The sequence below is a fragment of the Tachyglossus aculeatus genome, chromosome 1 (assembly GCF_015852505.1).
Source record: "Tachyglossus aculeatus isolate mTacAcu1 chromosome 1, mTacAcu1.pri, whole genome shotgun sequence".
In the NCBI taxonomy this organism is placed as follows: domain Eukaryota; kingdom Metazoa; phylum Chordata; class Mammalia; order Monotremata; family Tachyglossidae; genus Tachyglossus; species Tachyglossus aculeatus.
This window is the reverse complement of record NC_052066.1, coordinates 29,452,696-29,468,976: the sequence shown is the minus strand read 5'-3', so window position 1 is coordinate 29,468,976 and position 16,281 is coordinate 29,452,696. Positions and strand designations below refer to the sequence as shown.

Sequence of the window (16,281 nt, the reverse complement as noted above, 5' to 3'; positions counted from 1 at the left end):
GAACCCATGACCTCTGACTCCATAGCCTGTGCTCTTTCCACTGAGCCACGCTGCGGAAGGTTGGGTAGGCGCCGTCTCTATATGTTGCCAACTTGTACTTCCCAAGCGGTTAGTACAGTGCTCTGCACATAGTAAGCGCTCAGTAAATACGACTGAATGAATGAGGGAGGGCGATGCGCGCGCATCTGCCCGCCCCTCGGCGCGGGGCGTCGTGCGCATGCCCGCGGCCGGCCGGGGCCCGAGGCGGAGAGGGAGGGCGATGCGCGCGCATTCGCCCGCCCCTTGGCCCGGGAAGCGGTGTGCGCATGCGCTATGACCGCGGCCGGCCGGGGCCCGAGGCGAAGGAGCGCGATGCGCGCGCATCCGCCCACCACTCGGCCCGGGAAGCGATGTGCGCATGCGGTATTACCGCGGCCGGCCGGGGCCCGAGGCGGAGAGGGAGGACGATGCGCGCGCATCCGCCCGCCCCTGGGCCCGGGGAGCGGTGTGCGCATGCGCTCTGCCCACGGCCGGCCGGGGCCTGAGGCGGGGGACGGTGGGTAGGGATCGTCTCTATATGTTGCCAACGTGTACTTCCCGAGCGCCTAGTACGGTGCTCTGCACACAGGAAGCGCTCAATAAAAGCGATTGAATGAATAAATGAGGGGGGAGATGTGCGCGCATCCTCCCGCCCCTCGGCTCGGGGCTTCGGGCGCATGCGCTCTACGCTCGGTCGGCCGGTGCCCGAGGCGGGGAGGGAGATGCGCGCGCATCCGCCGGCCGGGGCCTGAGACGGGGGAGGTTGGGTAGGGACCGTCTCTATATGTTGCCAATTTGGACTGCACAAGCGCTCCGCACACAGTAATTGCTCAATAAATACGATTGATACGTATTACGATTTAAATACGATTAAGTACGATGGAATGAATGAATGAGGGAGGGAGATGCGCGCGCACCCGCCCGCCCCTCGGTCCGGAGAGCGGAGTGCGCATGCGCTCTTCCCGCGGCCGGGACGGGGAGGGCGGGCGATGCGCGCTTATCCCCGCCCCTCGGCTCGGGGAGCGCTGTGCGCATGCGCTCTTCCTGCGGCCGGCTTGGGACCGAGACGGGGAGGGAGGGCGATGCGCGCGCATCCCCGTCCCTCGGCTCGGGGAGCGCTGTGCGCATGCGCCCTTCCCGCGGCCGGCTTGGGCCCGAGACGGGGAGGGAGGGAGATGCGCGCGCAGCCCCGCTCCTCGGCCCGGGGGAGCGACGTGCGCGGCCCCGTCCCTCGGCGTGCGCGCCCTCGGCGGCTCCCCTCAGGTCGCCGCCATGTTGGTGGCCTGCGCGTTTCTCCTCAGCCTCAGCGCCCACACCGACGCCAACCAAGGTCACTGACACTGCTATTAATAATAATATAATTATTATTATATATTATAATATAATAATAATAATTTATTGTCGTTATTAATAGTATTAGTAGTGTTAAGGGCTTTGTTAAGAGGGCCAGCAGGGCCTATTGGCGAGAGCCCGGGCCTGGGGGTCAGAGGTCATGGGTTCCTTCATTCATTCATCATCATCATCATCAGTCGTATTTATTGAGCGCTTACTATGTGCAGAGCACTGTACTAAGCGCTTGGGAAGTACTAATTGGCAACATATAGAGACGGTCCCTACCCACCAGGGGGCTCACAGTCTAAAAGGGGGAGACAGAGAACAAAACCAAGCATACTAACAAAATAAAATAAATAGAATAGATATGTACAAATAAAATAAATAAATAAATAGATAGAGTAATAAATATGTACAAACATATATACATATATACCATTCATTCAATGGTATTTATTGAGCGCTTGCTGTGTGCAGAGCACTGTACTAAGCGCTTGGGAGCTACAAGTTGGCAACATATAGAGACGGTCCCTACCCAACAGCGGACTCATTTATTTATTTTACTTGTACATATCTATTCCATTTATTTTATTTTGTGAGTATGTTTGGTTTTGTTCTCTGTCTCCCCCTTTTAGACTGTGAGCCCACTGTTGGGTAGGGACCGTCTCTAGATGTTGCCAACTTGGACTTCCCAAGCGCTTAGGACAGTGCTCTGTACACAGTAAGCTCTCAATAAATATGATTGATTGATTGATAGAAGCTCCCGCCTCCGCCACTTAATAATAATAATAATAATAATAATGACATTTATTAAGCGCTTACTATGTGCAAAGCACTGTTCTAAGCGCTGGGGAGATTACAAGGTGATCAGGTGGTCCCACGGGGGGCTCATGGTCTTAATCCCCATTTTCCAGATGAGGGAACTGAGGCCCAGAGAAGCGAAGTGACTTGCTCAAAGTCACACAGCTGACAGTTGGCGGAGCTGGGATTTGAACCCATGACCTCTGACTCCAAATAACAATAATAATAATGGTATTAAGCGCTTACTATGTGCAAAGCACTGTTCTAAGCGCTGTGGAGGTTACGAGGTGATCAGGTTGGCCCACGGGGGGCTCACAGTCTTAATCCCCATTTTACAGATGAGGGAACTGAGGCCCAGAGAAGTGAAGTGACTTGCCCAAAGTCACACAGCTGACAGTTGGCGGAGCTGGGATTTGAACCCATGACCTCTGACTCCAAATAACAATAATAATAATGGTATTAAGTGCTTACTATGTGCAAAGCACTGTTCTAAGCGCTGTGGAGGTTACGAGGTGATCAGGTTGGCCCACGGGGGGCTCACAGTCTTAATCCCCATTTTACAGATGAGGGAACTGAGGCCTAGAGAAGCAAAGTGACTTGCCCAAAGTCACACAGCTGACAATTGGCGGAGCGGGGATTTGAACCCATGACCTCCGACTCCAAATAACAATAATAATAATGGTATTAAGCGCCTACTATGTGCAAAGCACTGTTCTAAGCGCTGTGGAGGTTACGAGGTGATCAGGTTGGCCCACAGGGGGGCTCACAGTCTTAATCCCCATTTTACAGATGAGGGAACTGAGGCCCAGAGAAGTGAAGTGACTTGCCCAAAGTCACACAGCTGATAAGTGGCGGAGCTGGCATTTGAACCCATGACCTCTGACTCCAAAGCCCAGGCTCTTTTCCACTGAGCCACGCTGCTTTGTGAGCCCGTTGTTGGGTAGGGACCGTCTCTATCTGTTGCCGACTTGTGCTTTCCAAGCGCTTAGTACAGTGCTCTGCACACAGTAAGCACTCAATAAATACGAATGAATGAATGAGTTGGACCCAGTCCCTGCCCCACGTGGGGCTCACAGTCTTAATCTCCATTTTAATAATAATAATAATAATAATGATGGTATTTATTAAGTGCTTACTATGTGCTAAGCACTGGGGGAGATACAAGGTGATCAGGTTGTCCCATGTGGGGCTCACAGTCTTCATCCCCATTTTGCAGATGAGGGAACTGAGGCACAGAGAAGTGAAGTGACTTGCCCAAGGTCACACAGCAGACAAGTGGACCAGCAGGGATTTGAACCCATGACCTTCTGGCTCCCGGCTGTGTGACTCTGGGCAAGTCACTTACCCTCTCTAGGCCTGAGTTACCTCGTCTGTAAGATGGGGATCAAGTCTGTGATCCCCACATAGGAAACCCAATAAACTTGTATAATAATAATAATAATAATGCTAATGATGGTATTTGTTAAGCACTTACTATGTGCCAAGCACTGTTCGTTCATTCAGTCGTATTTATTGAGAGCTTAGTGTGTACAGAGCACAGTACTAAACGCATGGAAAGTACAATTCCAAGTGCTGGTGTAATAATAATAATAATAATAATGGCATTTGTTAAGCGCTTACTAAGTGCAAAGCACTGTTCTAAGCGCTGGGGGGGATGCAGAGTGGTCAGGTTGTCCCCCGTGGGGCTCATAGTCTTAATCCCCATTTTACAGATGAGGGAACTGAGGCCCAGAGAAGTGAAGTGACTTGCCCAAGGTCACACAGCAGACAAGTGGATGAGCAGGGATTAGAACCCATGACCTTTTGGCTCCCAGCTGTGTGACTTCGGGCAAGTCGCTTACCATTTCTGGGCCGAGTTACCTCGTCTGTAAGATAGGAAACATAGGAAACCCGATTGACTTGTATAATAATAATGATAATAATGGTATTTGTTAAGCACTTACTATGTGCCAAGCACTGTTCATTCATTCAGTTGTATTTATTGAGAGCTTTCTGTGTACAGAGCACAGTACTAAGCGCTTGGAAAGTACAATTCTAAGTGCTGGTGTAATGATAATAATAATAATGGCATTTGTTAAGCGCTTACTAAGTGCAAAGCACTGTTCTAAGCTCTGGGGAGGGATACAGAGTGATCAGGTTGTCTCACATGGGGCTCACAGTCTTCCTCCCCATTTTACAGATGAGGTAACTGAGGCACAGAGAAGTGAAGTCACACAGCTGACAAGTGGCAGAGCCGGGATTAGAACCCATGACCTCTGACTCCCAAGCCCGCGCTCTTTCCACTGAGCCACCCTGCTTCTCTAATGATGGTGTTCGTTAAGCGCTTACTATGTGCCCAACGCTGTTCTAAGCACTGGGGGAGATACAAGGTGAGCAGTTTGTCCCACGTGGGGCTCACAGTCTTCATCCCCATTTTACAGATGAGGGAACTGAGGCCCAGAGAAGTGACGTGACTTTCTCAAAATCACAGCGGACATGTAGTGGAGTCGGGATTAGAACCCATGACCTTGCGACTCACAGGCCCAGGCTCTAGCCGCTGGGCCACACTGCTTCTCTTAAGCACTCACTGTGTGCCAGGCACTGTACTAAGCGCTGGGGTAGATCCAAGCAAATCGGGCTGGACCCAGTCCCTCTCTGACATGGGGCTCACAGTTTCAATCCCCATTTTACAGAGGAGGGAACTGAGGCCCAGAGAAGTGAAGTAATATTAATAATAATGATGGTATTAAGCGCTTACCATGTGGCAGGCACTGTACCCCGGATGAAGTAATAATAATAATAATAATAATAATAATGATGGTATTAAGCGCTTACTATGTGGCAGGCACTGTACCCCGGATCCTGCTGTGTGACCTTGGGCAAGTCTCTTCACTTCTCTGGGCCTCAGTCTAGAGGGAGAGCTTGCAGTCAAGAGGACTGTAAATTTAAATTACAGTTTTCTTTTAATAATAGTAATAATTATAACCATGGTATTGAGGCAGAGCAGGGATTTGAACCCATGACCCCTGATTCCAAAGCCCAGGCTCTTTCCACTGAGCCACGCTGCTTCTCTACTGCTTCTGCTTCTCTGTTGACACCTGTCTACTTGTTTTGTTGTCTGTCTCCCCCTTCTAGACTGTTGCCGAATTGTACTTCCCAAGCGCTTAGTACAGTGCTCTGCACACAGTAAGCGCTCAATAAATATGATTGAATGAATGAATTAATTAAGTGCTTACTATGTGCCAAGCCCTGTTACCAACCAGTTGGGTTAAACTGACCTGGAAAGCATTATTTTCTTTCCGTTCTGGCATTTAGCAATATGTTTCCTGTCCATTCATTCATTCAATCATATTTATTGAGCGCTTACTGTGTGCAGAGCGCTGTACTAAGCGCTTGGGACGTCCAAGTTGGCAACATATAGAGACGGTCCCTACCCAACAGTGGGCTTACAGTCTAGAAGGGGGAGGCAGAGAACAAACTGTGGTGGTCTATTTCTCTACAGAATATATAGGCGTTGCATGGACGAGTGGAAAGAGCCCGGACCTGGGAATCCGATGTCATGGGTTCAAATCCCGGCTCTGCCGCTTGTCAGCTGTGTGACTTTGGGCAAATCCCTTCACTTCTCTGTGCCTCAGTTCCCTCACCTGTCAAATGGGGATTAAGACTGAGCCCCACATGGGACATCCTGATCACCCTGTATCCTCCCCAGCGCTTAGAATCAATCAATCAATCATATTTATTGAGCGCTTACTGTGTGCAGAGCACTGTACTAAGCGCTTGGGAAGTACAAGTCGGCAACACATAGAGACAGTCCCTACCCAACAGTGCTTTGCACGTAGTAAGAGCTTAACAAACACCGAAATTATTATTATTATTATGTGCGATTATTATAGAGACCTTAATTTGTTATCTTCTTACCCCATCAACCGTTTGGGGCAAATGTGAAAAACGATTCCCTTTTAGACTGTGAGCCCACTGTTGGGTAGGGACCGTCTCTACATGTTGCCAGTGTGTACTTCCCAAGCGCTTAGTACAGTGCTCTGCACACAGCAAGCGCTCGATAAATACGATTGATGATGATGATTCCCGGTTGATGGAGATGGCCGAAAGGATTAAAATTGCCGCAATTCCCGTCGAGTTTAGTTTTCCCGTATTTAGAAGGGGATGTCGTTTCAGGTTCGCGTGGGCAAAGAAAGTACCGTAAACAAGAACATACTGATGATTTGCTCTATGTTTATGTGTTTTCAGATGTCCAATCCACTTGTCCTGAAATTCAGGTGACGCAAGATCTCCTGAAGGAAGGCTTTCACAGGTAAATAGTTATGTCTCCTCAACAGTTTGGGGCTGATGGTTTTCATTCTAAAGTCTTGATTCGCTTTTTATGCTACAAATCGACTTCATTGGCACCTGTACCGCGGTTTGCAGTTTTAAGGTAACAAGATCAGCTGATCTTTTAGACTGTGAGCCCACTGTTGGGTAGGGACCGTCTCTATATGTTGCCAACTTGGACTTCCCAAGCGCTTAGTCCAGTGCTCTGCACACAGTAAGCGCTCAATAAATACGAATGATTGATTGATTGAAATCTGTTGTGGGTTTACCGTAGGCGGAGAACTGTGCTAAGCGCTCGGGAGAGTATACAGCATGACCTAATGGAAAGAGGATGGGCTTCGGAGTTCGAGGACATGGGTTCTAATCCCGGCTCCGAAACATGTCTGCTGGGTGACCTTGTGCCTTCCACCTCACTTCATTCATTCATTTCATTCAGTCGTATTTATTGAGCGCTTACCGTGTGCAGAGCACTGTGCTAAGCGCTTGGGAAGTCCAAGTTGGCCACATATAGAGACGGTCCCGACCCAACAACGGGCTCACAGTCTAGAAGTGGGGGGGGGACAGACAACAAAACAAAACGTGTGAACAGGTGTCAAATCACCACTTGTACTTCCCAAGCGCTTAGTACAGTGCTCTGCACACAGTAAGCGCTCAATAAATATGGTTGATTGATTGATTGATCAGAATAAATAGAAGTAAAGCTAGATGCGCATCATGAACAAAATAGAATGAATAGAATAGTAAATATGTACAAGTAAAATGAATAGAGTAATAGAGTAATAAATAATAGTAGTAATAGTAATAGAGCAATAAATAAATAAATAAATAAATAAGTAGTAATAAACAGAGTAATAAATCTGTACAAACGTATCTTTGTCCAAATAGTAATAGTAGTAACAGAGTAATAAATAAATAAATAAGTAGTAATAGAGTAATAAATCCGGACAAACGTATCTTTGTTCAAAGCCCGGTCTTTGGAGTCAGAGGTCATAAGTTCGAATCCCGGCTCCGCCACTTGTCAGCTGTGTGACTTTGGGCAAGTCACTTCACTTCTCTGTGCCTCAGTTACCTCATCTGTAAAATGGGGATTAAGATGGTAAGCCTGATTACCTTGTATCCTCCCCAGCGCTTAGAACAGTGCTTTGCACATAGTAAGTGCTTAAGAAATACCATTATTATTAATCAATCAATCAATCAATCATATTTATTGAGCACTTACTGTGTGCAGAACACTGGACTAAGCGCTTGGGAAGTACAAGCTGGCAACATATAGAGACAGTCCCTACCCAACAGTGGGCTCACAGTCTAAAAGGGGGAGACAGAGAACAAAACCAAACATACTATCAAAATAAAATAAATAGAATAGATATGTACAAGTAAAGTAAATGAATAGAGTAATAAATCTGTACAAACATATATACATATATACAGGTGCTGTGGGGAAGGGAAGTAGGTAAGATGGGGGAGATGGAGAGGGGGACGAGGGGGAGAGGAAGGAAGGGGCTCAGTCTGGGAGGCCTCCTGGAGGAGGTGAGCTCTCAGTAGGGCCTTGAAGGGAGGAAGAGAATATTATTATTATTACTATATACAGGTGCTGTGAGGAGGGGAAGGAGGTAGGGCAGGGGGGAAGGGGAGAGGAAGGAAGGGACTTCTCTGTGCCTCAGTTCCCTCATTTGTAAAATGGGGATTAAAGACTGGGAGCCCCACGTGGGACAACCTGATTACCTTGTATCTACCCCAGTGCTTAGAACAGTGCCTGGCACATAGTAAGCGCTTAACAGACACCTTCCGTCTCCCTTCGGGTTGGCAGCGCACTGAGCGGGGCCGGGGGTGTTGTCAACTTGTACTTCCCATGCGCTTAGTACAGTGCTCTGCCCACAGTAAGCTCTCAATAAATACGATTGAATGAATGAATGAATGAATGCGCCGCCGCCATCCGCCCGCATCGGGGCCGGAGCAGGTTGTAGAAGATGGCCAAGTTCAAGTCTTTTAGACTGTGAGCCCACTGTTGGGTAGGGACTGTCTCTCTATGTTGCCAACTTGTACTTCCCAAGCGCTTAGTACAGTGCTCTGCCCACAGTAAGCGCTCAATAAATACTATTGAATGAATGAATGAATGAATGAATCCGCCGCCGCCATCTGCCCGCATCGGGGCCGGAGCAGGTTGTAGAAGATGGCCAAGTTCAAGTCTTTTAGACTGTGAGCCCACTGTTGGGTAGGGACTGTCTCTATATGTTGCCAATTTGTACTTCCCAAGCGCTTAGCACAGTGCTCTGCACATAGTAAGCGCTCAATAAATACGATTGATGATGATGATGCCCGTGACCCAGGACAACCCCTCCGGCCGGGGGCCCTGTGCCGTCCCGGAGCAGTTTCGGGACGTGCCTTAATCAGCCGTTCAGCAAAGGAGATCGACTCGGAAAGGTTGCCGACCGGACTGGAGCCACCTACCAGGACAAGAGGTACCCAAATAAATACTGGTCCCAGTCTGGAGGCGGCGGCCAGTATGCGTATTCCCACGAGACCAGCTTCCAACTGGTGGACACGGCCCGGACCCAGAAGACGGCCTACCAGCGGAACAGGATGCGGTTTGCCCAGAGGAGCCTTCGGAGGGACGAGGACCGGCGGAATAGACTGTGAGCCCACTGTCGGGTAGGGACCGTCTCTCTGTGTTGCCAACTTGTACTTCCCAGGCGCTTAGTCCGGTGCTCTGCACACAGTGAGCGCTCAGTAAATACGATTGAATGAACTGAATGAACATGCTGCAGTTCAACGTGCAGACGCCACCGAAGGGGGCCAAGCAGAAAGAGAGAGACGGCTTACGACTGCAGAAAAAGTTCCAGAAGCAGCTTGGGGTGCGGCAGAAATGGGACCTCGTTGTCGCCCGTCCCGCCGTCGACCCCCGGCCCACGTCCTCCCCCTGGCCTGGAATGCCCTCCCTCCCCACATCCGTCAAGCTAGCTCTCTTCCTCCCTTCAAGGCCCTACTGAGAGCTCACCTCCTCCAGGAGGCCTTCCCACACTGAGCCTCCTCCTTCCTCTCCCCCTCCTCCCCCTCTCCATCCCCCCCCATCTTACCTCCTTCCCTTCCCCACAGCACCTGTATATATGTATATATGTTTGTACATATTTATTACTCATTTATTACTCATTATTACTCAGAGAAGCAGCGTGGCTCAGTGGAAAGAGCACGGGCTTTGGAGTCAGAGGTCATGGGTTCAACTCCCGGCCCCGCCAGTTGCCCGCTGGGTGACTTTGGGCAAGTCACTTCACTTCTCTGGGCCTCAGTTCCCTCATCTGTAAAATGAGGATTAAGACTGTGAGCCCCAAGTGGGACAACCTGATCACCTTGTAACCTCCCCAGTGCTTAGAACAGTGCTTTGCACATAGTAAGCGCTTAATAAATGCCATTATTATTATTATTTATTTTTTTATTTATTTATCTTCCTTGTACATATCTATTCTATTTATTTTATGTTGTTAATATGTTTGGTTTTGTTCTCTGTCTCCCCCTTCTAGACTGTGAGCCCACTGTTGGGTAGGGACCATCTCTATATGTTGCCAACTTGGACTTCCCCAGCGCTTAGTCCAGTGCTCTGCACACAGTAAGCGCTCAATAAATACGATTGATTGATTGACCAGAAATCCCAGAAGCCCTTGTACTTCCCAAGCGCTTAGTCCAGTGCTCTGCACACAGTAAGCGCTCAATAAATATGATTGATTGATTGATTGATCAGAAATCCCAGAAGTTCCGAGACTCTTCTGTGGAAGTCTGCAGCGACTGGGAGGTGAAGGAGGCGATGGATTTCCCCCGCCTGATGAGGATGCGTTTCGTGGAGGTGTCGGAGCCCCGAGACGTAGAATGCAGCGAAGCCCTGGAATACTATGATAAGGCCTTTATTCATTCATTCATTTATTCATTTGTATTTATTGAGTGCTTACTGTGTGCAGAGCACTGTACTAAGCGCTTGGGAAGTCCAAGTCGGCAACGTATGGAGGCGGTCCCTACCCAACAGCGGGCTCACAGTCTAGAAGGGGGAGACAGACAACAAAACAAGACACATTGACAGAATAAAATAAGTAGAATAAATATGTACAAGTAAATCAATCAATCGTATTTATTGAGCGCTTACTGTGTGCAGAACACTGTACTAAGCGCTTGGGAAGTGAAGCAGTGAAGTAAAATTAAGAGAGTAATAAATACATATATACCACGAGGAACGAGAAGACCCCGCGGAGCAGCAAGCGCATCTTCCACACCGTCGCGACCGCCGACGACCCCGTCATCCACAAGCTGGCAAAAACGCAGGGGGACGTGTTTGCCGCTGATTCCATCCTGGCCCCGTTGATGAGCTGCACCCGTTCGGTCTGTTCCCGGGACGTCGTCGTCCGGAGAGTCGGCTCCAAGCCCTTCTTCGACGAGAGAGACAACTCTGACTTTGACTGCAAGCTCCTAACAGGCAGGGATCATGTCTAGCAACTCTACTGCGTGACTCAGTGGGTAGAGGATATCCTATTTATTGTATTTTGTTAATGTGTTTTGTTGTCTGTCTCCCCATTCTAGACTGTAAGTCCGTTGTTGGGTAAGGACCGTCTCTATCTGTTGCCAGCTTGGACTTCCCAAGCGCTTAGTACGGTGCCCTGCACACAGTAAGCGCTCAGTAAATACGATTGAATGAATGAATGAATATCAGACTTTCCCAAGCGCTTCATACAGGGCTCTGCACACAATAAGCACTCAGTAAATACCATTGATTGATTCATTAATTCTGTATTTCCATGGTCAGGGACCCTGATCCGCAAGTACGGTTTCAGCTGCCACCACTGAACGGGCAACCCCCAGATCTACCTCTAGCCCTGACCTCCCTCCCCCTGTTCCTTCTCAGCTCTCGCCTTCAGGGCATTTCAATCAATCAATCAAGCAATCAATCGTATTTATTGAGCGCTTACTGTGTGCAGAGCACTGTACTAAGCGCTTGGGAAGTACAAGTTGGAAACATATAGAGACGGTCCCTACCCAACAGTGGGCTCACGGTCTAGAAGACCATTCATTCATTCATTCAATCAATTGTATTTATTGAGCGCTTACTGTGTGCAGAGCACCTCGGCAACATATAGAGACGGTCCCCACCCAACAACTGGCTCACAGTCTAGAAGCGGGAGACAGACAACAAAACAAAACAAGTAGACAGGCATCAATACCATCAAAATAGATAAAGAGAATTATAGCTATATACACATCACTACATCAGTACACATCAGTATGTCCAAGACTGAACTCCTTGTCTTCCCTCCCAAACCCTGCCCTCTCCCTGACTTTCCCATCTCTGTTGACGGCACTACCATCCTTCCCGTCTCACAAGCCCGCAACCTCGGTGTCATCCTCGACTCCGGTCTCTCGTTCACCCCTCACATCCAAGCCGTCACCAAAACCTGCCGGCCTCAGTTCCGCAACATTGCCAAGATCCGCCCTTTCCTCTCCATCCAAACCGCTACCCTGCTCGTTCAATCTCTCATCCTATCCCGACTGGATTACTGCATCAGCCTCCTCTCCGATCTCCCATCCTCCTGTCTCTCCCCACTTCAGCGTATACTTTACTCTGCTGCCCGGATCATCTTTGTCCAGAAACGCCTTGTATCCCCCCCAGTGCTTAGAACAGTGCTTCGCACATAGTAAGCGCTTAACAAATGCCATTATTATTATTATGTGGCTAGGTACAGACCTGTCGGCGATTCCAATCAAAATGCTCACCGGTTTTCCGTGGATTTCTTGGAAGGGATCTGCTGATCGAAGTGGAACTCGGCGGAAGCGTCCAGGACGCCGGCGGCTGCCAGGTGTTACTGAAGCAGGAGATCCCGTCGGGACTGTACGTCGACCCCTACGAGTTGGCGTCGTTACGGGAAAGCAATACAACCGAGGTACCGTCGTCGAGCTCGGACGGGGCGGGTGGTACCTGGGGTTTTCTCTCTGGAGACGCGGCGGGGTGTTTTCGGGGAGGGGACTGTAACGATGACTGAGCCCCTTCCTTCCTCTCCCCCTCGCCCCCCTCTCCATCCCCCCCATCTTACCTCCTTCCCTTCCCCACAGCACCTGTATAGATGTTTGTACAGATTTATTACTCTATTTATTTTACCTGTACATAGCTATTCTATTTATTTTATTTTGTTAGTACGTTTGGTTTTGTTCTCTGTCTCCCCCTTTTAGACTGTGAGCCCAATGTTGGGTAGGGACAGTCTCTGTATGTTGCCAATTTGTACTTCCCAAGCGCTTAGTACAGTGCTCTGCACACAGTAAGCGCTCAATAAATGCGATTGATGATGATGATGATGACGAGCAGCAGCGTGGCTCAGGGGCGGCCTAGGGGGCCGTCATGGGGCCTCGGGCCGCCTCCTCCGTGCTGCCTCCCGGCCCGCAGGGCTTCCCCGATGGGCTCCCCTGATCCCTGAAGCGGCGTGGCTCAGTGGAAAGAGCCCGGGCTTTGGAGTCAATCAATCAATCAATCGTATTTATTGAGCGCTTACTGTGTGCAGAGCACTGTACTAAGCGCTTAGGAAATACAAGTTGGCAACATATAGAGACGGTCCCTACCCAACAGTGGGCGCACAGTCTAAAAGGGGGAGACAGAGAACAAAACCAAACATACTAACAAAATAAAATAAAGAGAATAGATATGTACAGGTAAAATAAATAAATAAATAGAGTAATAAATCTGTACAAACAATAATAATAATGGTATTTGTTAAGTGCTTACTATGTGCCAAGCACTCTACTACGTACTAGGGTAGATACAGGGCAATGGGGTGAGGCCCAGTCCCTGTCCTTAAGCAGGCTCACAGTCCAAGGAGGAGGGAGAACAGGTATCGAATCCCCACTTTGCCGATGAAACAGAGGCACAGAGTTCCTTGACCTGCCCAAGGCCCCACGGCGGACAGGTGGCAGAGCCAGAATTAGAACCCAGGGCCTCTGAGACCCAGGCCCGTACTTTTTCCACTACACCACCCTGCTTCTCAGAGGTCATGGGTTCGAATTCCGAACCCATGTACTCCACCACATAATAATAACGGCATTTATGAAGCGCTTACTGTGTGCAAAGCACGGCTCTAAGTGCTGGGGAGGTTACAAGGTGATCATGGGGGGCTCATGGTCTTAATCCCCATTTGACAGATGAGGGAACTGAGGCCCAGAGAAGTGAAGTGTGAGACTGTGAGTTAGACTGTGAGCCCACTGTTGGGTAGGGACTGTCTCTATATGTTGCCAATTTGTACTTCCCAAGCGCTTAGTACAGTGCTCTGCACATAGTAAGCGCTCAATAAATACGATTGATTGATTGATTGATTGAAGTGACTTGCCCAGAGTCACCCAGCTGACAAGTGGCGGAGCCGGGATTTGAACCCGTGACCTCTGACTCCAGAGCCCGGGCTCTTTCCACTGAGCCACGCTGCTTCTCCGACGTCTGCTGTGTGACCTTGCGCAAGTCACTTAGCTTCTCTGAGCCTCAGTGACCTCATCTGTAAAATGGGGATGAAGACTGTGAGCCGCACGTGGGACAACCTGATCACCTTGTATCCCCCCCAGTGCTTAGAACAGTGCTCTGCACATCGTAAGCGCTTAATAATCATAAAATAATAATGTTGGTATTTGTTAAGCGCTTACTATGTGCCAAGCACTGTTCAAAATGCTGGGGTAGATACAAGGTAATCAGGTTGTCCCACGTGGGGCTCACAGTCTTCATCCCTATTTTACAGATGAGGGAACTGAGGCCCAGAGAAGGGAAGTGACATGCCCAGAGTCACCCAGCTGACAAGTGGCGGAGCCGGGATTTGAACCCACGACCTCTTGACTCCAAAGCCCGGGCTCTTTCCACTGAGCCGCGCTGCTTCTCTAAATGCCATCATCATTATTATCATTATTATTATTATTATTATTACTAGCTCTCTTCCTCCCTTCAAGGCCCTGCTGAGAGCTCACCTCCTCCAGGAGGCCTTCCCAGACCGAGCCCCTTCCTTCCTCTCCCCCTCGTCCCCCTCTCCATCCCCCCCATCTTACCTCCTTCCCTTCCCCACAGCGCCTGTATAGATGTATATATGTTTGTGCAGATTTATTACTCTATTTATTTTACTTGTACATATCTATTCTATTTATTTTATTTTGTTAGTATGTTTGTTGGTTTTTTTTGTTTTTTTTCTCTGTCTCCCCCTTTTAGACTGTGAGCCCAATGTTGGGTAGGGACCGTCTCTATATGTCGCCAGTTTGTACTTCCCAAGTGCTTAGTACAGTGCTCTGCACATAGTAAGCACTTAATAAATAGGATTGATTGATTGATTATTATTATTATCATTATTATTAGCCCAAGATGACGGGCAGCGGACTCGCTGCGGCGGGAGCTGCAGGGGCAGGAGCCGGCCATGCTGCCCATCCTGGTGGCCCTGGGGCTGCTGCTGCTCACCACCGGTCAGTCCCCTGCCCCAGCCTGGGGGCATCTCCTCCTCCTCCCCCCCATCATCGTCACGATGGCATTTATTAGGCGCTCACTATGTGCCAAGCACTGCTTCTAGACTGTGAGCCCGCCGTTGGGTAGGGACCGTCTCTGTCTCGTGGCTCAGTGGAAAGAGCCCGGGCTCTGGAGTCAGAGGTCATGAGTTCAAACCCTGGCTCTGCCAATTGTCAGCTGGGTGACTTGGGGCAAGTCACTTCACTTCTCTGGGCCTCAGTTCCCTCATCTGGAAAATGGGGATGAAGACTGTGAGCCCCCAGTGGGACAACCTGATCACCTTGTAACCTCCCCGGCACTTAGAACAGTGCTTTGCACATGGTAAGCGCTTAATAAATACCACCATTATTATTATTATCTGTTGCCAAATTGTACTTCCTAAGCGCTCAGTCCAGTTCTCTGCACACAGTAAGCGTTCAATAAATGCGATGGAGTGAATGAATGAATGTTCTAAGCGCTGGGGTAGATAATTGTATTTATTCTGATGGTATTGACACCTGTCTACTCGTTTCGTTGTGTTGTCTGTCTCCCTCTTCTAGACTGTTGCCGAATTGTGCTTCCCAAGCGCTTATTACAGTGCTCTGCACACAGTAAATGCTCAATAAATTCGATTGGATAAATGAATGTTCTAAGCGCTGGGGTAGATAATTCTGTTTATTCTGATGGTATTGACACCTGTCTACTTGTTTCGTTGTGTTGTCTGTCTCCCCCTTCTAGACTGTTGCCAAATTGTGCTTCCCAAGCGCTTAGTACAGTGCTCTGCACACAGTAAATGCTCAATAAATTCGGTTGAATGAATGAATGTTCTAAGCGCTGGGGTAGATCATTCTGTTTATTCTGATGGTATTGACACCTGTCTACTTGTTTCGTTGTGTTGTCTGTCTCCCTTGTCTAAACTGTTGCCGAATTGTACTTCCCAAGCGCTCAGTCCAGTGCTCTGCACACAGTAAGCGCTCAATAAATACGATTGAATGAATGAATGCGGATGAAGACGGTGAGCCCCACGTGGGACAACCTGATAATCTTGTATCCTCCCCAGCGCTTAGAACAGTGCTTTGCACAGAGTAGGTGCTTAATAAATGCCATCATTTATTAATTAATTAAGTATTAATTATCATCATTAGAGAAGCAGCGTGGCTCAGTGGAAAGAGCCCGGGCTTGGGAGTCAGAGGTCGTGGGTTCTAATCCCGACCCCGCCACTTGTCAGCTGTGTGACCTTGGGCGAGTCACTTGGTTTCTCTGTGCCTCAGTTTCCTCATCTTCTTCTAGACCGTGAGCCCGCTGTTGGGTAGGGACCGTCTCTAGGTGTTGCCAACTTGGACTTCCCAAGA

The 16,281-nt window shown here is 49.1% G+C and overlaps 1 protein-coding gene across 1 annotated transcript in view; it reads left to right on the top strand.

The window, feature by feature from the left end:
- Window positions 1-969: 969 nt before the first annotated feature.
- Window positions 970-16,281, top strand: part of PIGX (phosphatidylinositol glycan anchor biosynthesis class X) — a 32,505-nt gene continuing 17,193 nt past the window's right edge. Inside the window, exons 1-3 of the mRNA XM_038744522.1 lie at window positions 970-1,348; window positions 6,379-6,442; window positions 12,236-12,377. Of these exons, the coding sequence (XP_038600450.1) occupies window positions 970-1,348; window positions 6,379-6,442; window positions 12,236-12,377 (585 nt within the window). The remainder of the gene's footprint in view (window positions 1,349-6,378; window positions 6,443-12,235; window positions 12,378-16,281) is intronic.